At 42.4% G+C, this 22379-nt stretch overlaps 1 protein-coding gene across 1 annotated transcript in view; it reads left to right on the top strand.

The window, feature by feature from the left end:
* Nucleotides 1-1641: 1641 nt before the first annotated feature.
* Nucleotides 1642-22379, top strand: part of Kcnh5 (potassium voltage-gated channel, subfamily H (eag-related), member 5) — a 280116-nt gene continuing 259378 nt past the window's right edge. Inside the window, exon 1 of the mRNA NM_172805.3 lies at nucleotides 1642-2518. Coding sequence (NP_766393.2) covers nucleotides 2446-2518 — 73 coding nt within the window. The 5' untranslated portion in view covers nucleotides 1642-2445. The remainder of the gene's footprint in view (nucleotides 2519-22379) is intronic.

Genomic DNA, 22379 nt, shown 5'->3' with positions numbered 1-22379 from the left:
TGGTAGAATTGCCCTATCATGCTACAAGTCAAGGATAGAAACCTTGCATAGAGATGCTTGTATTTTCAAGTATTATGTCTGTATATTCAGCACTCCACCAACAGCTGAGTAATCTGGGATCTTTTAGAACAGGTCATGTAAGACACAGCAGAAGGGGAAATGAAGTATGTGTTTAAAATTGGGGTTGTAGTGATGGGTCTGGTTGTGAAGTCCTTGTTATTCCTGTGGCCCAACCCGTTTTCATTTTCCCTCAGAAGGAATCTCCATGGAGCTAACTTTTGGCATGGCCACCTTTCAAATTTGTGCAGCTGCCCTGGCTCTGGGTGGGGAGCGGAAATTTTGGAGGAAAGAAAAATTACCGTAGGGTAAAACCTGGATCCTGGCTTTACATTTAACTCTCTGCCAGAGATAGATACATAGATAGGTAGGTAGGTAGGTAGGTAGGTAGGTAGGTAGGTAGGTAGATAGATAGATAGAGCGAGCAAGAGACAGACAGAGACAGAGACAGACAGAGAGACAGAGAGCTAGGGAGAGCACTTTAAAGGCCAGTGAATGGAGGAGTATTTCACTGTCACAGGCCCGTAGGTAGCAAGTAGATGCTGCTGCTCTTACTCTCAGGATGCCCTCTGTTTGACAGGCAATCATTTCCACAAAGATTACCTCGCCCTGGGTAGCTTGACCCCAGCAACCAAGATGTATCATTCAACTAACCTTTACCCTTTGCCCCCTGCCTCTCCCCCAACTCAGAGCCTTTTCTGTTCCCAGAGGGTTCTTGACTCCACAGGCCCAGGTGGAGTCTCCTAAAGGGAAGTTTAGGGTTGCCCTACGCTTGTGGCTTGGGTATCATATTTAGGCAGAGGGTTTATTACCAACAGATTGATAAACTCCATCCTCAGAGTTCTTAGCGCCCCTACTTAGGGATAAGGCCCCCAAATTTGCATGTCAAGACTTCTTAGGGGATGCTAATGCTGTAGCCTGGAGCAAAAACAGCGCCTTTCACAAAAGAAGGGGCTGCCAAGCTCTTTGGGCTCCCCCTTTCTTTTCATGTCTTCCGGTCCCTTTCTCACTTGTGGAAATTTCCCTTTCGTGTGGCTGCCCCCTGCTTTTAGACCGCTTTTTAACAGTCCCACTCCGGTCCAGGTCCTGAATGTAGAGGAGGGCGGCCTCTCCCCAGCCTTGCGCAGCTTTATTCTCTCAGCTTGTACCACTTTTCCACGCAAGCGCTGCCGGTTGCTCGCGCTCTTGTCTGAATTGTTGACTCTCTCTTTGGACTGCTAGCATCGAGCATTAAGTGAACTCTTATTTTTCTTTTTTCTTTTTTCCAAGTTTGGGTAGGGGGATCCGGTTTCCTGTTCTCCTGTACTTAGCAGCCCTGGGGTAGCTCTCCAGAGGCTGTGTCAGAGCCAACCTCCCTCCCCACCCCTCGCGCGCCAAATCCAGCCTGGGGCGCAGGGCCATTCCGGGTGCCAGCTCTGCTCTCATATTCCATCTGGCTTCTGCTCCAAATAGTGGGGTTTCTCAGGGTGTAGAAAGCTCCCGTGTGGAGGCTTCAGGCGCCAGAGCCCGGAGGGGGGCGGTAGCAGCGTCAGGTGGCTGCTCCGCGTCCCCGAGCGCCACCCAGTCACTTCCTACTCGGCGCACAGTCTGGGCTAGAGCAGGAGCCCTCTTGCATCTCAGCCCCAGGACCCGAGTCCTCCGGAGCTGCTGGGGTTTCGGACAGCGGCAGCAGGAGAAGCTGAGATGTGACCTGCTCTCCCCAGAGATTGCCATTTCCCTCTCTGGTGCCTGCCTCGCGAACAACAGCCCGCACCAGCCAGCGAGCACTTGTCTGGATCTTCCTGGAGAAAGGAGCAGCCACTAGGCGCTCGCAAAGCCTGGACAGAACTTTGGCTGCCCTGGGTAGCTGTGAAACAGCTGAGTGAGAAGGGTGGGCTAGGAGACCAAGGGAGCAGAGAGCTAAGGAATGGGGTCTTAGCCTGGGCTAGGGGTGGGGAGAGGGAAGTCGAGTTGCTCCTCGCTCTCTCCCAGAGCCCGGGCGCGGGGCAGAGGGAGAAATGCTGAGCCCGCGTCCGGGCTCCTGCCTCCCCGGCAGCATCTTCAGCAGCAGCCTCAGCATCAGCACCGGCGGGACAGCGACAGCGGGGGCGGCGCAGGCGCACTGTGCCCGGCGGAGCCTGCAGTTCCCCAGCCCCGTGTGCGGCACCGCCACAGTCTGGGCAGCGGCGGCCGGGGGAGCGCTACTACCATGAACTGCTTGGTCCTCCTTCCCAGAGCTGCTCATCCGGGTCGGGCTGGAGACACACTCAGGGGACCCCGCCGCCGCCGCCGCGCCCCCTTTTCTTTCAGCACCATCTCCACTACCTTTTCCTCCTCTTCTTCCACCTTTTCTTCCTGCTTCCCCCCCTCCCCCGCCGCGGATCCTGGCCGCTGCTTTCCAGACCCAGGATGCCGGGGGGCAAGAGAGGGCTGGTGGCTCCGCAGAACACATTTTTGGAGAACATCGTCAGGCGCTCCAGTGGTAAGGAGAGTTGCAGTTCAGAACATTCCCTACCTTCATCCCGCCCACGGCGCCCCCGTCCTGCCCATCCCATCCCTCTTCTAAGGGGGGAGGGGGTGTAGGCAGTGGTACCTGGTGGCTTAGGGTGGGTGGGGGCCGGGAAGGAGGTGGTGGAGGGACTTAAGTTGCATCTGTTTCCTAAGAGAGATGTACCCCCTCCCACCTGTCCAGACCTTAGAGTAGGAGCTAGGAAAGGGGGTGGGTAGAGCGGAGGTCCATCAAAATAGCTTTGAATTTCACTTTGATGATGAATCGCTCCTTGTCCCATCGCTCCCCAAACAAGCTGCAAGCGCTGACCAAATTCTTAGAGCCAGTTTTTGGAGGAAGCTTTCCTTTTAAGTTGGGAATGACTGGGAAAGTGGCCACTTCATCAAATTTAAGTCACTAGGATGGCTTTTGGACCCACTGTGCACAACTGAAAGTACCCTGCCTTAGGGCGAGTAGTCGGAATTGAATCCTAAACAGTCAGTGCTTGGAAAATGGGAAGGCAGTTACTCGGATCAAATTTGGTTTAAAGTTTCACGTTTTATTTGTTTTCTTCATTGCGTGTTAGTTTATAGGTTATATCTTGCCTATCGCACTTGACCAGAAGAAGGGTAAAAACAAAGCCATAGTTTCTGTACTTTCAATGCACTTGAAAAAAGATTTAAACAATACCACTCTACCTTGCTCCTGCACATGAAGGCGCCCTGCCTCTGACGTGCCTTTAAAATACCATCCATTTATGCGTGGTCGGATTATACAAATTTGATCTACTGGGTTTATGCATCTTTTAATTGTTTTAAAAACTCTTTTACATAATTTTTCAACTCCACAAGCAAACTGTATGGAGTATCATTTAAGGGTTTCTCTTCGGAACCCCTTTCTGGAGAACCATGAGAATATAATTCTGCACATGGATTTGAGTCAGAAAACAGTTGGAAGGTTCTGTGAGGGTTCTGTGATCCCTTGTTCTGTCAATCACTCATGGGAACCAAGTGTATTTGGGAGCCTTGCACAGGAGGCTCAGTGTGGGCCATGTGGCTAAGATCTTTGGCTGTGGGCTAGAGGGACACACACAAATGATAGCAGATAACTGGACACAGAGTAGTAGCTTAGACAATACCACCTCTTGGATTAGCATCTCTCTGAAAACTAGGCTTGCAGAGGCATCCTTGGAATTGGAATAACCTAAAGTGTTTTCTTTAGATGTTCACCTTGGAGTTTGGGTTGGAGCTTTGTGAATCTTTCTTTCATGTTAGTCAGTGTGTGATTCTGTGTAAGTATAGAGCTGCAGTGATACATTTGGATTTAAAAAAATAGCTTATAGTACTGCACAGTCATTTTAATCCCTGTATTATTTTTAGCTACGCTAGTGTGAGGTTCATATGCACTTTCAGGTTTTAGAACAATATAAATTAAGATAGAAGTTCATAATGGCATGAAACTTCTATATTAACCCATTGTCTTATGAATATCTTATAGAAATCTAGAATACAGGGAACATTACTTTTAAGACTATCAATTGCTGCGTGGAATTTAAAGGTTACTAGAATCAGTTATTTACAGACTTATGGCGATTTTCTTGCAAATTTCCCATCTTCTTGAGTTATTCTACTTCACGCTTTTTGTTTTTTGAGAGCAGTTTCTGAGGAAGACCTTAGAATACCAGACCCATAGACTCCCTGCCACCCTCTGAGGTGAAGAGAGACACAATGAGAAGTCCAGGATTGAAGTTTATCATTTGTAGCAGTATCAGTCCAAACTTTCTCAGGTTGGACCAGAGATGAGATGGTCATAGAATACGTTTCTGTAAAATGTGACATGAAATGATGATTTACGTCATGTGGCTCAGATCTGTCTCCTCCCTTCATCTCCACTTTATATCTACCATACAACATATGAATATTTTTATCTTATTTACACTCTGGGATTAGAATGCTTTCATTAATTTAGTGCTTCTTTCCCTGGTTAACGGCAAGTATGAGTGAGATTTACCTGCGTTGACACTTAGGGATCCCACCTTTCATTGTCTATGCCCAACTTTGAATAGTTGTCGGACGTAAAACCTTGGGATTTTGTTGGGCATGTGATAGAGACTTGAGAGTTATGCACATCTATATGTAGTAAGGACCGGAAGGCCTCAGCAAGTACCTGAATTGAGAACTGCAGTATGTGATTGGTCTATCCGTTTATGGGGGAAGGGCCTTCCAGTTGTCATTTCTCCCCAATTTGGCAGAGAAATTGAAAAACTCATCCTAAGAGATTGTTTAATTATGAGCAACAGATAAAATTCCCTCTAGGATTCTCAGAGATGGATCAGGTTTGTCACACTGGAGATTTAATCATTCGCCAACTTAAGAACATTGGGAATGCACTGCTGGCAGAGCTCTAGCTGAGGGAGTCAAGGAGGCAGCCTTCCCAGGTGATGTAAGAACTCAGAAACAGAGGCTGCATTTTATAGTGATGAGCTTCCTCACTCAGACAAGACCGTTTTCTTTTGAAAAGATCAAATCTTGTATAGAGTCAGATAAACACACGTGTAGAAAGAGGAAGAGATGACATGAAAGACTACAGACAAACAAGTGGACAGACATCCACCCAGACATAGAGATGGACATGGGGCAGGCAAAAAAAGTGCATAATTCACACAGACTGACAGAGAGATGGTGAGAAAACCAAAACCACACACACACACAGAGACAGAGACACACAGTCACACATAGGTACTGAGACACATGTACACACAAAGACACAGGTACACACATGAGAGAGAGGGAGAGAGAGGAAGGAGAGAGAGAGAGAGAGGGGGAGGGAGGGAGGGAGGGAGAGAGAGAGAGAGAGAGAGAGAGAGGGAGAGAGACATAAACATTTGTTTTTGTCCATGAGAGCCCCAGCAGCTAGGATTCTACCAGACAACTTTTTGGAAATGCAGACCAAATGAACAAGGGAAATGTCATATTGGCACGGAGTTTTTAAAGCTCAGAATTTTATAATCAAACTCCGAAGCCCTCATCTGTAGTGTCTTGGGGGACAGTGCCACCATGATGGCCTCTCTACTGCTGTTTTACTCTGCTTTCTCCTCCTAAAGACCAGAATTCAAGTTGTTAGTGGTGACTATGTCTATAAAAGAACGCAATGTGAGCCATTGTATAGGGTGGATACATAAAATTTTTTTTTTGCCAACTCTCAAAATAGGAGAAGCAAGGAATTCTCCCCTTAAAATTTAAGATTAAAGACTTGATAAAACAAATAAAAGGAACATGATAATCCTTAACTTGAAAACACAGAGAGCTTACTATTTTTGCAAGAATTTGTAAAGGTCAAATTATAAAGACAACAGGAATGTTTAGGTAAGCATTAAAAATAGATTTTTGATTTTGATTGACATATTTATAGACTGTGGTGTAGCATTTCAATACTCGGGTTCAATGTAGGATACTCAGAGAAAATGGCATATCTACCTCCTTGAGCAATTATCATTGCTTTGCGTTAGAAACAGTCCTACTAATTGGTCTGAACTATCGGATTGTTAACTATAGTGACGTTTAACTGTATATTTGGCTATTTGGATCAAAATAAGCTATGAAGAAGGGAGGGCTTGATAACTGTGGTTAAGTTCATGACACCCGAACAGCGCCATTATTGACTCCTTTCCTGAGTAGCTATGGACCAAATCTGTGTCAGGAAAAATTGTCAGGAGCTCTGCCATCTTTATATGGTCAGTGTTCATGCAAGCTATTTTTTTTAGTAAACACTAGGTTGTTTACTAAAGAGTTGTAAAATCACAGGTAGAGTTAAATACCCAAGAGACTTTTAGATGGAATACTAGTTTCAAAAGACAAGACATGTTAAAACGCTCAATGTTCCCATTCTCACGGGCAGCATATCTTACCCGTGCGTTCTTCCTGAATTCCTAATGAGTATCTAGCTATGGCTAGTTTGAGTGATGGTAAATTACATTGCTGTTTTTGAAAAATTGTAAATTCAAATAATATTTTTTGATGTGAGGTTATCCACTAATATTAAAGTACTATCAAAAATTAAGGAATTCTCTCTTTTATGAAAATCCAGAAGTGTTGTTTTTCTCTTAGGAGGAGCAGGACTAAGGGAGAAGAAAACAGAGAGGAGAGTGCTTTAGGAGCAGCTGGTCTTTCAAGAGGTCCTCAGGAGCTTCAATCTTCCATTTTTTTTCTAGAGACAGCAGGCTGCACAGGCACTTTCTTTACTCTGTCACCTCTTCCTTGTAAAATGATTCCAAAATTGTTTTCAGGCTGTACCTGACATTTAGAGACAAGGTGGTATTAACAGAACCCCCCAGGAGAAGAAAGAGTGGTTTGGTATCAAAACAAAACAGGAAAACCAGTTTAATCATGACCCAACCTGAAGGGAACAGTGGTAGGCAAATGGTTTTTGTTGGTGATGTTAAAAAGTTATTGATATATACATATATATTTTTTCTTGAATGGCTTTCTGTTACAGTTAAGACACTGTTCAGGAAATATTGATAAAACCACATATTGGTTTTGAAGCATTGGTTTACCCAAGTCTTATAATGCACCACTTAAATGTTTAAAATATCGAAGAGGTTGAAATTATACTGACCACTTCCTAAATTATATTGACGAATAACCAAGAACATCATTTCACTTCTGAGCCTGCACCACATTACATAATGAGCGTGTGCACTGCTGGCTAAGGGCTGCTCCCCCCGCATGCTCCCCTGCCTACTCCCTTGCATGCTCTCCTGTATGCTCCTGCTCCCCTGCATGCTCCTGCTCCCCCTGCATGCTCCTGCTCCCCCTGCATGCTCCTGCTCCCCCTGCATGCTCCTGCTCCCCTGCATGCTCCCCCTCATGCTCCTGCTCCCCCTGCATGCTCCTGCTCCCTGCATGCTCCTGCTCCCCCTGCATGCTCCTGCTCCCCCTGCATGCTCCTGCTCCCCCTGCATGCTCCTGCTCCCTGCATGCTCTCGCCTTCTCTAGTGCCTATGTTTTGCTGGATTTCAGAAGTAGAATGTATAAGAAATCCATTTACTTAACCCTCTTTCAGACATTCTTCTAAAAAATAATCCATTATATTTTTAGTAGAAGGCAATGGTAGTTGGTAATGACTGAGTGGATTTCCACTCTGAAGCTTTAATATTCAGCCAACAGTCATCTTGAGCTTTCATTGTAATGCTCTCATGAAGGAGCTGTGGCTCACACTCCCCAGAGTGAGCCTAGGCGAGGTTGTGTGGCCACCAAGCTTCTGTGGTTACCATTTACCACAAGAGGTCACTGTAGGTTCCGCCACAATTAGTGATTAGCCAGCATCTTTCCTTTTCTCTCTCTTCTCCTAAACCCCTACAACTATGACAGGGGTGGAGGAGAACCTATGTAGTGTTTGTGGATAAAAGGAAATACATAAAACATAGGACAAATAAGAAAGTTCAGTGAAACAAGGTACTTATTTATTTTAATTATTACAAGTTTATTTAAATTGGTGGCAATTGTTTTAAGGCTAAACAAATATAGCAATAAAATAGTAAATATTAACATGTTACATTGGCTAATCACACATCATGAATAATTATAATGTGACATTCATAACATGTTGTTTAGACTAATAGGGAATTTATAATTTGAAATGAAAATTTAATTATAGCACACATTTTTGGTATAATGGCAATATATGTGAAATACAAAGTTTCCAGCAAAGTTCCATGTGTATAATGGTTTAATCCCAGGGAGATGGCTACATATTTACTATTTCAGAAGAATTTTCCCTAAACAGATGTTTTTGTATAATTTATACTAGACTTGAAGTAGAGTCAGTTCATAACTGCACTTTCATTGAAAGAGAGAACACAGATTTATAGTTATTTCCATAGCCTATGTGTAATTCTAGCCTTTTGATGTTTCCCAAAATTTGAAAATAAAGTTCAAAGCTAAAACAAATTATCTCCAAAGTTCCCCAGGTTGTTAAACTCCGAGAGGCATGATTAGAAATGTATTACTCTGAGAGGTTCAGTTTCCTGGTCATAAGGATGCACTACCAGTGGTGTAAGAGGCCAGACCTAGAATATTTCATCAAGTTAAGGCTGCTATGATTATTATCACAATTAGTTAGTATGTTAGACATTGCCTTAGCATTTGGCTACACGTGGGTACTCAGACCTAACATTTGCAGTGATACATTTGTCTGAAGTGTAGGCAATACCTTTGTAATATAGTAAGTTTTCATATGGAAACTAAAAAAATGGGCAAAATATCATAGAAATGAAGAAATGGTTTAAAAGCAATTTGAAATTTTACTAAAAATGGTTTTTTGTCCTTTTTAGGGGCTCTGATTCAATCAGAGAAATGCCACTATTAAATATAATGAAAGTCCTATGAATTTTGAGAAGTAAGCTTTTTGAGATCTGAACTTCGAAGCAGACTCCTAGAAATTTCTAGTTAGAATGCTGGATATATAGGGTCATTAACTGCTGGGACATGATGGCAACTCTTCAAGGACACAGGTCACCCCTGTGCCCGATCTCTGTCCCATCACCCCCTCCCCCCCCATGCAGTACACAGAAAAGGCTGGTGGAGTTAGTGCAATTTGATTTTGGCTCCTAAAGTAACCAAGCTCATGACTGATTCTTCCAAACAGTTCTGACTATGTCCGTGAAGGGAACTGACTAAGTGATTATGCAGCTGGAGATGTTCATTTACTCACTGTGTATCTGAAGATGGAAATCATATAGCATAGGACGAATCAGCAGGGCCCATGAGAGCATGCTTGTATCCTAGTCCAAATTGTTGTGCAAATGAAACATTCTCTATCATTTTCATTTTAATATCCAGGGGCTAAAATGCTGGGCTAATTGATATTTTAAGAAGTGCTTATCAACATTCATATTCTAATTAAATTATTTTCAACAACTTTGTAGCTAGAACTTATTGATCTTTGGAAATAAGTTTTGTCTTTGGAAATCAGTCCTTGATTGTTTAACAGAGTTTTTCTGATGGTCAAAGAAGCTTACAGTCCAGCAAGCCAATTGCTGATAGCCAGATGTAACTAAATATTGATCAACTGACTTGCATCATAGGGAAAAGGTATCCTTTTTCCTAGTCCTTCCTGTCTATGCAATTCCTTTAATTTGGGGAATAGATTAAAGAACAAAGAACTCATTTTTTGTGTACCTTATGACATTGTAAGGATAGTGGGGCTCTGCACTGGAGACTAGACAGTCTGAGGACAAATTCCTAAAGATGGTGACTACTTCTCTTCTCAACCTTCATGCAATTTATGGTGAATTACTCAATGATACAACAGAATCTTACTGAATATCTACTATGTGCTAGAAAGTGATGCAGAACAATGCCATGGTGGCATCTTTCTTTATGTGCATGTTGTTACAACATCATTGCCTTACCTACACCTTGGATCCTCACAGGTAACAAACAACAGGACCTGGTTTACATAGTTAGGATGATGGTTAAATATGTGTAAGGACAGCATTGAGCCCTTGGAAATGTGTGTTTTGGTGCTGCCAGTTATTAGTTGTTTAAATCTTCGGACACCCCAGCTATGGTTGATGTCTTCAATTTTGCTTTGCCATCTCTTTCTAAATCTCTTTGCATCAGAGAATTTCCAGCTCCTGAGCATTCCTCTCATCAAAGTGCTTTCCTCTGGATGGTTAAGGTTTTGTGAGACTTCAGACAGCATCTCCTCATCTCATCCTCTTCACATGTTCCTTTCACGACTTTACATTTTTCTCTCTCTCCCCTTTATTAGACCCTGTCTCCATCCCCTCATCTTTTCTTCTCCTTCCTGGTCCTTAGCGGATTATGTTCCTCTCCCTATTGCTCCTTTGCTCATCCCCATCCCACTTTCCAGAAAAGGCTGAAGTCAGGGTTTGGCTTCTGTCTTCTTTGTCTTGTGTGGGCTGTGGCATCTGGAGTTTCTCTCCTTGTTCTTCTCACATGTCATCTAAACTGTGGTCAGACTTGGCCACATGTTTATGTTTCATGTCAAATCCATCAATTTTCTGTGGCATTTCATTACGGCAGTCTAAGACCGCTTACACACTTTTGTCCTTCTGTCTAGAAATCTTAGGTTTGTATTTGACTTCCCACTCATTGCAATGCTAGTTTTAACCCCCCCCCCCAAGAACATGATAAAGCTGAAGGATAAGAATTTTGCCCCTCCATTTCTTTTGTTGCTTCTAAAGATGCTGTGTACACAGTGCTTGAACTTAGGGGCCTCATAAGCAGACTCAGACCATAGCTAACTTCCTATGTACTCAACGTATAGGAATAAAATACCTCCTTAGCTGAGCTCAGAAATAAGGCTTCCAGGAGTGAGGGCCAAAATTAGGGAGACTCTCTCATCCATACCCAAAACAACCTGGGTCAGCTGAGAGAACTGTCTTCAGGGTAGCTGGTAATTTTATGAAACTCTGCTGGGTAGGTATTTCCAAGGCTTCGAACCTTCTCCCCTGACTGCCATCTCTCCATCATTCCCTGGCCTCACTTTGTACTGCTACATCAAAGCTTTTCAGAGTTTTAACTTGGGCCTGGAAGGGCTACTGAGGAGATGGGGGGTGGGGAGAAACATAGGTCCCAGATATTACATTGTGCCTCAAAGACAGGGCTTAATACAGACTTGCTTTTCATATATATATGATAAGGTAAGATTTGGGAGATTTTTCTACCCTTTTGTGACCCAAATGAGGGCAAAATATTAAATAGCTGGAAGCCTCTAAAGTCATTAACTGAGCTTTAAAGCACTGGACTTAATTGATCAAGAGTTTCCTAATGTGTAGACAAAACCCAACAGACAAATGAACAAAGAAGACACTGGAACACCACCTTGCAACCTCCAGACAACAACGTATTGCTTAGAGTAAAGTACATGTCAGCTTGGATTACCCTAGTACCTGGACACTCTGTAGAGACAGATCACACACCAGGAACTACCATCTCTCTGTAACCTGCCCTGTGAAATGTCCCAGGGAGGAAAATAAGTTTAACTTGTAGATAACAGTCTTTCCTTAGACATCCAGCTCGCTGATTCTCAACCTTCCTAATGCTACAATCCTTTAGTACAGTTCCTCATGTTGTGGTGACCCCATAACAAGAAAATTATTTTTGTTGCTACTTCATAACTGTAATTTTGCTACTGTTATAATCCATATATAAATAACTGATATGCAGGGGCTGGGGAGATGGCTCAGCAGTGGTCACTCTTCCAGAGGGCCCAAGTTCAATTCCCAGCATCCACATGGCAGCTTACAACTGTCTGTAACTCTAGTTCCAGAGGATCTGGCACCCTCACACAGACATACATGCATGCAAAACACCAACACATATTTAAAAATATATCTGATATGCAGATGGTCTTAGGTAACCCCTGTGAAAAGGTCATTCAACCTTCAAAGGGGTCACAACCCGCAGGTTGAGAACTACCAAAGTAGCTCCTGTTGGATAGAACATAGAATGAAAAACACAGGAAACTGAAACAAACAAACAAACAAACAGACAAACAAAATAAAACAACAACTTTTCTTCTGAATAGAAGGAACTTAAGTTGAGAAAATGCCTCCATAAGATTGGCCTATAAACACATCTGTTGGGACATTTTCTTGATTAATGATTGATAAAGGAGATCCAGCCCCCTGGGAACATTGGCACCCCTGGGCAGCAGGTCCTGTGAAGTAAAAGAAAAGGTAGCTGTACGTGAGTCTGGAGAACCAGCCGGTGAGCAGTGCTCCTCTGTGATCTCTGCTTCAGTTCCTGTCTCCAGGTTCCTGCCTTGAGTTCCTGCTCTGATTTCTTTTCAGGATGGACTGAAAGCTGTAAGCTGAAGCAAACCCTTTCCTCCCTGAGTTGCTTTTGATCCTGGTGTTTACCACGGCATAGAACCAAACTAAGATACCTTCTTTCTTCCTTCCTTTCCTCCCTCTGTCCCTCCCTCCCTCTATCTTTGTTTTCTTCCTCCCTTCCTTTTTAATCATGTGCGCAAGTGCGATGGCTTTTAGTTGAAGTTCTTCCTTCATTAGTTTTATTGCTGTTGATGTTTGATTTTCTTAAAAGGTTAACTTTGAAGAAAATATATAACCCCTTCAAAAGAGACTTTTTAAAAAAAATGTATATTTTGTAATTGTCAAAATGAAGCCTGAGTATTAAATAAGTAACACATTTTCCTCCTGGCAAACATATCTGGACTGGTTTAGCTCCTATTTCCCAAGATTATATAACTGGTGGATGTCTAAAGTTTTAGGTATTTTAAGACATTTCATTGGGCTAGGACTCAGTAACAAGTTGTCAGTAACTACCTCAAGGTGAATGTTTCATGTTTTGTGAGTCAATGGATCATGTAGGCAATCTTGGCAGCTGTGCTTTGCACTAATGATTCTGACCAGCGTAGTTCTTCAAAATAGATCCTTCCAATTAAAAGAGGAAACTGAGAGGGGGGCCATGGTCCAGTGAATAAAGTGTTTGTTCTATAGGCTTAAGGACCTGAGGTTGGGTCTCCAGCACCCAGAGAAAACTGAGTATGCCTGTGTATCTGTAATCTCAGTACTGGAAGCCCAGCAGATCCTGGTGAGGTTGATGGCTAACCAGTCTAGAGAAACAGCAAGCAGCTTCAATGAGAGACCCCATCTCAACAACAGAAGATGGAGAGAGAGAGAGAGAGAGAGAGAGAGAGAGAGAGAGAGAGAGGCACGTGACATTGATCTCTGGTTTCAGCATGCATGCATGTGCTACACACCTGCACACACAGACATATAACACACACAAGTACCAATTTAACTGCTGAACTTTTTTTTTTGTGTGTGTGTGTGGAAAAAAATATTCTCTGTAACAGTTCTATTCTTTCCAGCAGTGAAATTTCAGGACTAGATGTTGAAATAGCTCCTGCGTTCTGATCCACATTGGCTAGGTAGAGAATGATGAAGTTCATGCCATCAAAGAAACACAGAAACTGGAAAATGCACCTTTGATCTTGAAGGAGATGAAACGTGGAGGCATATTTTTATCTGTGATGACAGCTGAACAAGTTTGAATAAATTAACAGATTTTTTCTGCATATTTCAAACTCCCACAGTGATGGTCTGCTTAATGTTGCCGGTATTATTAGATAATAATTACATACAATTACATACCTGTGTCTGTACACTGGCTGTATTGTTATAGAACTGTAGGGAAAGGTGTATTTTGTAAGGACATAAAAGAGACCAGCCTTTTGTATAAATAAAAAATGCATGCACCAGAAATCAACACTGTCGATGAGGACATGGGGACATAACACATAAATTATGTATGCGTTTTATAAGCCATATGTATCAAGATTTTGTTTAACCCAAATAAAATGTGCTATGTATGCTTCAGGGACTTTTCTGTTACTGCCACATGAAACTTAAATATGTCTATAAATATCACTCACCTAGAAGACAAGCTCAGAAAAGTAACATTGGTTCCCTGACTCAGGTTCACAAGTTTTCAGATGCTATTCAAAGAGTGAGAAGTGTGCTTAAGTTTTCCTATTATAATTATTAATTATTGCTGATAATGTAGATTTTTTTCAAGAAATAGGCCTAACTGAGTCCTCATGTACTTCCTAGATAAAATCTGAATATTACCTTGTAATTGTAATCACTTTGTGACTGTCTTAATAAGAGTAGAAAGGCTTATTTGATTCTCCCAGCAAAGATTGATGGGCTATATTGTGATGAACGTGCTAATGTGTCTCCTGATCTCACGGATCTCAGGGACTGGAAGTGTGGGGGCCGGGGGCGGGGGGTGGGGGAGCTGTGCAGCAAACACACAAAGGACATCTAATTAGAATCGGTGGTTGGCGGTTTGAAGGAAGAGGAGAGAATGCTGAGGTCCCAAGTAACAGGGACTAGTTTTGATTGGAAGGCAATTTTGGGAGACCTGACTAAGGAAGTGCTATTAAAGTGATACGAGGTGACTGGGAAGAAGCTCAACTGTAGGCAAAGAGAAAACATGCAAACACGCGCAAGGAGAGAAAACGGGAATGCATGAGTACATTTGTGAAGCTATAGTTGGATGACAGTGAGCACGAGCAGTTGGAAGCTATGTAAAGAGCCCTGGGCATATCTGGGTGCTTGTCTGAAGGTTGTGAATGGGCAGGTACATGATCACTGCAGTGACCCAAGCCAGAAAGGATGGTGGTTTGGCCTGGGAGAGTAGCAGTGGAGACGTGGAGGATGAGATTCTTCCAATATATGTCATTGGTAGAACAATTCAGGCTGAGTGATGTTGTCCCTCGGCAGCAGGTATGGAGAATGACAGACAGATAAGCATTCTGCTCCATGTCTGTGTATAGAGGAGAGTAGGGGAATTTTCTTTGAGATGGGGAAACTGGAAGTTTCACTCTTCACTTTTCCACCTACAGCCTTCTGTCCTCTCTGTCCCACCTCCCTACCCACGTTTATTCCCACTCTCACCCCTGGTCCTTGCTCTGAACTGGGATTCAAAGTGTGCAGCCCTGCACCTGCCTTTTTTATGTGGGATCTAACTCAGGTGGTTATTCTTGTACTGCAAGTCCTTTACTGAGTAAGCTGCCTCCCTAGCCCCCAAGTCTCATGTTAGGATAACTGCACAGTTTCCTAGGAGGCACGCCCCTCCAGCTAGGACTGAATGAATTTATGTAGAGACATACCTTGTTGGCCTTCCTCACTGGCTGCTGTCGACCTTGGAAAATTGCACAATTGTGAAAGTGTTTTCTTTTCATAAAGCCCTTTCTCACCTCTTCCTTCCCTCTCAATATTCTAGACTTCATTTGGTTGTCTTACCACTTCTTAAAATATTTGACAATTCTTGCTAATACTCTGAAATACTTCTCTCAAAGATAATTTGCATAAAAATGTTGAGAGGGAGAAAGAATAGTAGTTTAACTACCCAAAGGCATTCTATCATCATTATTTTCTACTCTATCTAAAAAATACGGTGTATATTTAAGATATTCAACATTTAAAAATTGTGTGTGTACATGTGTGTATGTGTATATGTGTATTGTGTGCTCATGTGTATATATGTACATATGTGTAGTGTGTGTATGTAAAATGACAATATCAGCATCATTCATCATCTACCACCTGGTTTTGACACAGAATTTCACATTTGCTCTTTAGTACAGCAGGCTAGCTGGCCCATGAGCCTCTGCAAATTCTCTTGTCTTCCACTAAATCACTAAAACACCACTGGGATTACAGATGTCTGCTACAGCATCTGACTTTACGTGATTTCGGGTCCTGAATTCAGATTTTCACATTTGTTTGGCATGCACTTTATCCATGAAGCCATTTCCCCAGCTAAAATATGATGCACATACAGAGATATACTTGAGCACCAGGAAAGTCAAGAAAACTAGCCTACTCATTGCTCCAAGGCTTCCCATAATGATAGCTTTTGTCCATTATGATAAGAGCTAAAATGTGTCTTAGCAATCTCTGTCTGCTGTACAGCATCACTACTCCTGTCTTTATGCCGTACCTTAGATATCTTGGCTCGTTCATCTTCTATGACTCCAAGTTTGTTCCCTTCAATCTACTTCTTTCCATGTACTTCTCTGTCCTCTTTCCATTGTTAGTTTCCTGGAATTTCTCCATTTAAGAAGGGTATAGTTTTCATAAAACCAAACCAAACCAAAACCAAAACAGTAACATGGTAGAGAGTCAATCTTGTTGGAACAGCCCAGAGGAAGTTATTTTCCCTCAACAGAACCTCTGTAGAAAGGAAAGAATTTGCCCAAGCTGACTTTATGGCATTTCCCTGATAGCTTATGACCTCTCCAATTTCAGAGCTTTCTGTCAGCATGGGTTTCTGGTCTCCTTTATAGATGGGATTAATGTGTAGGAGTGTGAACTCAAGCGTAGTTATTTTCCTATCTCCTGAAGAAGTCATTCTGTGAAGAAATGCTTCTTTAGGCTAAAACGAAGCCAAACAAAGCGAGAGCTCAAGGCAATTGATAAACAGGAATAGAATAGAGTCACAGCCAGTGATGCCCGCTTCTGTCCTTTCCTGGTACCAGACTAGACTCCCTTTGCCTGTGTTCACCAGTCAAGTCCTGAAACTTTCCTGACATGCTTTTCCATCTATAGAAAAGGAAGGAGAAGGTATGCAAGGCAGACACAATAGTACTCTTGTTATCCTAGGTTCTTTTCCAACCACAGGTCCTGACACAGAAGGTCTAGGGTGGGTCCCAGATGCTTTATTGCTTCTACCAGGTGATACTGGTGTGGTCTTGTGAGAGATAAGAACTCAGATCAAAGCACCCCAGACTTTGTTGAGAGGGAGACTTATCTCCTGAGCCTGCCTATCTATCTATCTATCTATCTATCTATCTATCTATCTATCTATCTATCTATCTATCTATCTATTGCTTTCTACCCCGAGGGAATCAGTTACGTGCATCTACATTAGAATCTAGCAATTCTACGTTTGACACTTGTATCAAGATTCTATTGCAGTTGCCAGCTTTCAGGAGTTAGTATACAAGACGAGCGTAGCTCTACCCGGTCTGCACATTGGAACCACTTGAAAAGATTTACAAACAAATACTAACGTTTGGAGGTTCCTTTCATGACCAAACCAGGAACTCCACGCATGAGGTCCAGAATGAGCAACTCTTATGCTCCTCACTTGAAGCTCCTTGACTCAACGTGGACTCAAGACTGAGACGCTGTGGTCATTGTCTCTACAGACACGTACAGTTCTTTATACTTGCTTTTAACCGGTAAAGTATGCACATGAATTCATGTGGCCACCATGATGTCTTGATGCATGTATGCATGGTAGGATGATCAAATCAGTCTAATGACTGTCAATCACATCAAATATGTGTCTTCTCTTTGGGATAAGGACATCAAAACTCTTCTCTCTTACTACATTTAAAAAGAACAGTGCTATTAACTCATCTTGCAACAAAGCACCGGAGACTACACAGTGCCTGTGCCTACTTCCTGTGCTCTTTTACTCACCCTTCTCCTTTTTGAGCCTCTGGACATTTTTTCTCTTCTTTCTCTCCAAAGTTTTTCGCATTTCTTGTGGCTCCCAGAAACCATTTTGAATCAAATATTTGGATTTTAAGTTTCTAAGCTTGAGGGCAAGTTGATTGTGTTGTTCCACTTCTATCTTAGATGAAGCCAGGTTATACTTTCAAGCCCCAAACCTTTGTAGAAATCTATCTAAGCACCTGCTGATGAACAGAATTGTAGCTTCTCAAATCCCAGCCTCCTGGCTGACAATTATGCCTGACTCTTAGGCACCACACAAGAACCATATTTGTGTATTTGAGCCTTCTGGAAGTGACATGTTTGCAAACATCTCAAAGAGCTGGATACCAAGGAAAGTTCAATATTCTGGAATCCATGGCTTTGCATGCTATGAAAGTGAGGACACACTTGAGCTAGACTCCCTGTCAAGATTGGCTGCTGCTTCTGCTTCTGCTGCTGCTGCCACTGCTGCCAATGATGGCCACTTAGAATTCTGGGAATTTTCCCTAGCCATATCACGCTGAAGACAGTCTAGGATAATCCCACCTTCTAGATTCTAACTTGTCTCCTTTACTGTGAACTAGACCTTTATAATCAAATTTCCTTCACCCACTCTGCTTTAAAGCTGAAAGAAATTAAACATTTCTGGGAAATAATTTTAATTAGAATTGCTCTTGTTCTTAATATTTATTAATAACACCACATTTCTCATTTGTTAAAACAAGAAATGTATGACTTCAGGAAGACAGTAATATGAACATTTTGTATACACACAGTGTTTTGCCTAATACATATGCAAATTTATAAAATGGGCTCAATAACTTCTAACTTAGCTGTGTTTATTTCTCACTTGCTATTTACTTGTAATTTACCTCTGCCTGAGATAAATGTGCAGGATTCAGTTTGTAGGTCCAACATGAAGAAGTGTTTTTGTTTTTGTTGTTGCTGTTGTTCTGTGTTTGAACACATGGGTGCTCACACACAGCCTCCTAAACACACTCCTTGCTGTCTCTGCACTCACAGCACAGTTGGAAAAAAAATCTTGCAAATAGTACGCTATAATATTGCATGAAGATTTTTTGCTCTAATAGTTTATGAAGATTTTGCTTATATTACTCATTATTAGTCTCCATAATTACCCAGAGGGGTGCTTATAACTATTGCTAATTTGTATATGTGAAACTGATAGTTTAATTGAAATCCCCAGGTTTTTTGTATTACTCTCTCAGTAATGTTGAGACTCAATCTGGACGTGGCAAACGGATGATCAGTAGGATTTTGATTGTTGTGAACGTTTACCAGTTGATGACTTCTTACATGAGCAATATGGAAAATTTGTTCAATTATGCTTTTTAATAAAATGTTCAGAAATGAGAGTAAGAGTTCTTACAGTTGTCCTCCATAAGGCCAGAGTCATATCATTAAGACCCAGCAGGAGGGACAGGAAATGGCATAGTCTAATTACTTTACTCTCATAGTCTAAATGGCTAGTCTCAAGTTTGAAGCACAAAGACAAACAGAAGACACATCTCCCATACTGTTTTAAAAGTTTATGACAGCCTTTAAAATTCTCTCTGAGTTATCTGTTCTGATTGGTTGGGTAAGCAAACACTAATGGGTACCTGGGAAATATCTAACTCTCCATATTCAGTGCTATTGATGTAACTCAGTAGATATTTTAAAAATGGATTTGAAACAATACAAAACATCCATTACCCAATTTTGGTTGGAACTTCCATTTTCTTATCCATGAACAAGTCTGCCTCCAAACAACTAAGAGGAGTAGGCCCTCCCTGCAGGTTGCTTTGGGTTGTCTCGTAATTGACCTGCTTTTCCATCTAAAGGAGAGAGAGAGGAAGAGGGAGAGGGAGAGGGAGAGGGAGAGAGAGAGAGGAAGAGGGAGAGGGAGAGGGAAAGATGGGGAGAGGGGGAGAGGGAGAGAGGGGGAGAGGGGGAGAGGGGGAGAACTGGATAACCCCCAGAATGAGTTTGACTATGTACATACCTCAGCCAGGAGTTAGAACTTGTGGCTGGTGAATCAGGAAGATGGGAATAAGGATGCTTCCTGGGTTAGGTATCAGGGATGCAGCATCAGAGTGGGGGTCCTGCTTTTGTTGATGGGTTTGTCATCACATAGAGATACTAGTGAGTGTGTAAAGCACACCAACCCCTGGAGGGTAGCGATAGCTGCCCTGCTGAGCTATAGTCTTCAAGATGGTCCCTTTGAAGAGCAGGGGAAAGTGGTTGAGCAGCAGCAGAAAGATATGGCAGAGCCAAAATGGAAGAAGCAGAGCTATGATTCTAAACCTAAGAGGTGTTTTGAAACAGGACTCTTGAGGATGTAGGTTGGTCGGCAAAGCCATGGGAGGGTTGCTTTAGGCAGGCTTTCTACTGATTCAGTCAAGTTTAGCACACTTCAAAATTGAAGCAGATGATGAAACAGTACACATCATGGTGTAAGTGTTGTTAAGGAAATGTTGCGGCTGTGTCTTTGGGTGTACACACACTTCATGTGCATTTCTTATCCTGTTTACAAAAAGCTGCTTTCTAAGCAGTTTCTGGGAGGAGAAAAAGCCCAGCTGAGCAAGCAGGATGGTTTCAACCGTGCCTTTTCTTTTTTAAAGCACATGGAATCCTTGTTCCCAGGACATTGGGAACTTTCTCAATCAATAAATAATATATTATATAGCAAATTTAAAAGGTTTTTAAATTGGCAATTAAAGATATACATTCTGTATATATTTATGGTAAATAATATATTTTAGTATATGAGTGCATTGTAGAGAAGCTAAATCGAGCTACTTAACACATGTACTACATCACATATCTTTTTGTTATTGAGAATAAAATCTACCCCCTTGGGGACTTTCAAATATACAATGTATTGCTGTAACTATGGTTGCCGTGGAAACTGTAGTTCTCTCTAACTTACAATTGCTAACTAGTTTTGTGTCCTTTGACTACATCTGTCCAGTTACCCTACCCTTTTGGTCCCCGGTAACTTACCACCATTTTTTTCTCTCTGTTTTGTGTGTTTCAGTTTGGTACTTTATATGAATATGGAACCTATGTAATATGTAAATGCAAAGGCAAATGCAGTATTTGTCATTGACTTATTTTACCTAATGTGATGCCCCCAAAGCTCACCCACATTGTTGCCAATGACAGGGCTTCCTATTTTTGAAGAATGCATGTTATTCCATTATAATATTATTCCATATATATTATTCCATATATAATACGTTCTGTTTGATCTCTTGTATATTGTTTGCAAGTAGAGGATATGTGTGAGTGGGGGGGATGTGTGTAGTCTCCACTGACTGTGCTATCGAGGAAACAGAGTTGAGGTTCTCCTGAAGTGTTTGATAGGCAAAGGGGTACAGGAAAAGTAAGAGTAAAGAGTTAGCATTGACAGTGAGCGTACTTTGGGATTGATAAAGGAACTGACCTAAACCTAACAGTGTGCACTTTAGGAAGAAGGGTCAATATGCTTGTACTAGAAAGAGGGGTGCTTATAAGTCTGGGGTTGGATTTGAGATCTGATGATGTAAGCATCTGAGCTGCCTGAGTTGCATGAAGAGACATGATATTTCAAGAAGATGAGTTGGTGTTGGTTTGAATATGAGACTGAGAATCAGGAAGAATCGCAGCCACACGGCCTACCGTGGCTTTCAGTCACCGAGTGCGATTAGATAGATCGGAGAGGGCAACCTAACCTGGGCTAAGAGAGAAAAGAAAATCACTTCTGACTATTATAATTGATGCCATGTATAAATGAAGACACCATGCACTTAAAGAAGAATTTATGCTTTCTGACTCATCTTTGCAGGAAGCAGCTAATCTTCCTCATCATGCTAACTGCGTTCTCTGAGGGATACTGTTAACTATTCTCATAATGAAGACTTAACTCAAATGCCAGTGTTTTTTTGTTTTAAAGTGCACCAAAGGGAGAGGAGTATCTATTTTTTTAATTAGGTATTTTCTTCATTTACATTTCCAGTGCTATCCCAAAAGCCCCCCATACCCCCCCTCCCCTACCCACCCACTCCCACTTCTTGGCCCTGTCGTTCCCCTGTACTGAGGCATATAAAGTTTGCACGACCAATGTGCCTCTCTTTCCACTGATGGCCGACTAGGTCATCTTCTGATACATATGCAGCTAGAGACATGAGCTCTGGGGGGTACTGGTTAGTTCATATTGTTGTTCCACCTATAGGGTTGCAGATCCCTTTAGCTTCTTGGGTACTTTCTCTAGCTCCTCCATTGGGGCCCCTGTGATCCACCCAATAGCGGACTGTGAGCATCCACTTCTGTGTTTGCTAGGCCCCGGCATAGTCTCACAAGAGACAGCTATATCAGGGTCCTTTCAGCACAATCTTGCTAGTGTATGCAATGGTGTCAACATTTGGAGACTAATTATGGGATGGATCCCCAGATATGGCAGTCTTTAGATGGTCCATCCTTTTGTCTCAGCTCCAAACTTTGTCTCTGTAACTCCTTCCATGGAGGAGTATCTATTATCCTTTTGTGTTTTCTAACCTTATGTGCAGTTAAGTGTTCTTTAATGTACACTAGGAAGAGTTTGGACAAATGCACACACAGACACCTCACAATACGGAACAGTTACATCTCCCAGACAGTTGTTGTTGTTATTGTTAATTTATATTATTTATTTATTTCACCCCAAGTGTTGTCCCCCTCCTAGTCCCCCCTCGCCGAGTTCCTCCCTCTCCCTCTCCTTTGGCTCGGAGAGGGCATCCTCCCTGAATCCCCACACCCTGGGGCATCAAGTCTTCCTAGGATTAGGTGCATCTTCTCCCACTGAAGCCAGATGTGGCAGCCCCTCAA

This window comes from Mus musculus, chromosome 12 (genome assembly GCF_000001635.26).
Source record: "Mus musculus strain C57BL/6J chromosome 12, GRCm38.p6 C57BL/6J".
NCBI lineage: Eukaryota > Metazoa > Chordata > Mammalia > Rodentia > Muridae > Mus > Mus musculus.
Note: the sequence above shows the minus strand (reverse complement) of the source record. Positions and strands in the feature narration are given on the sequence as shown.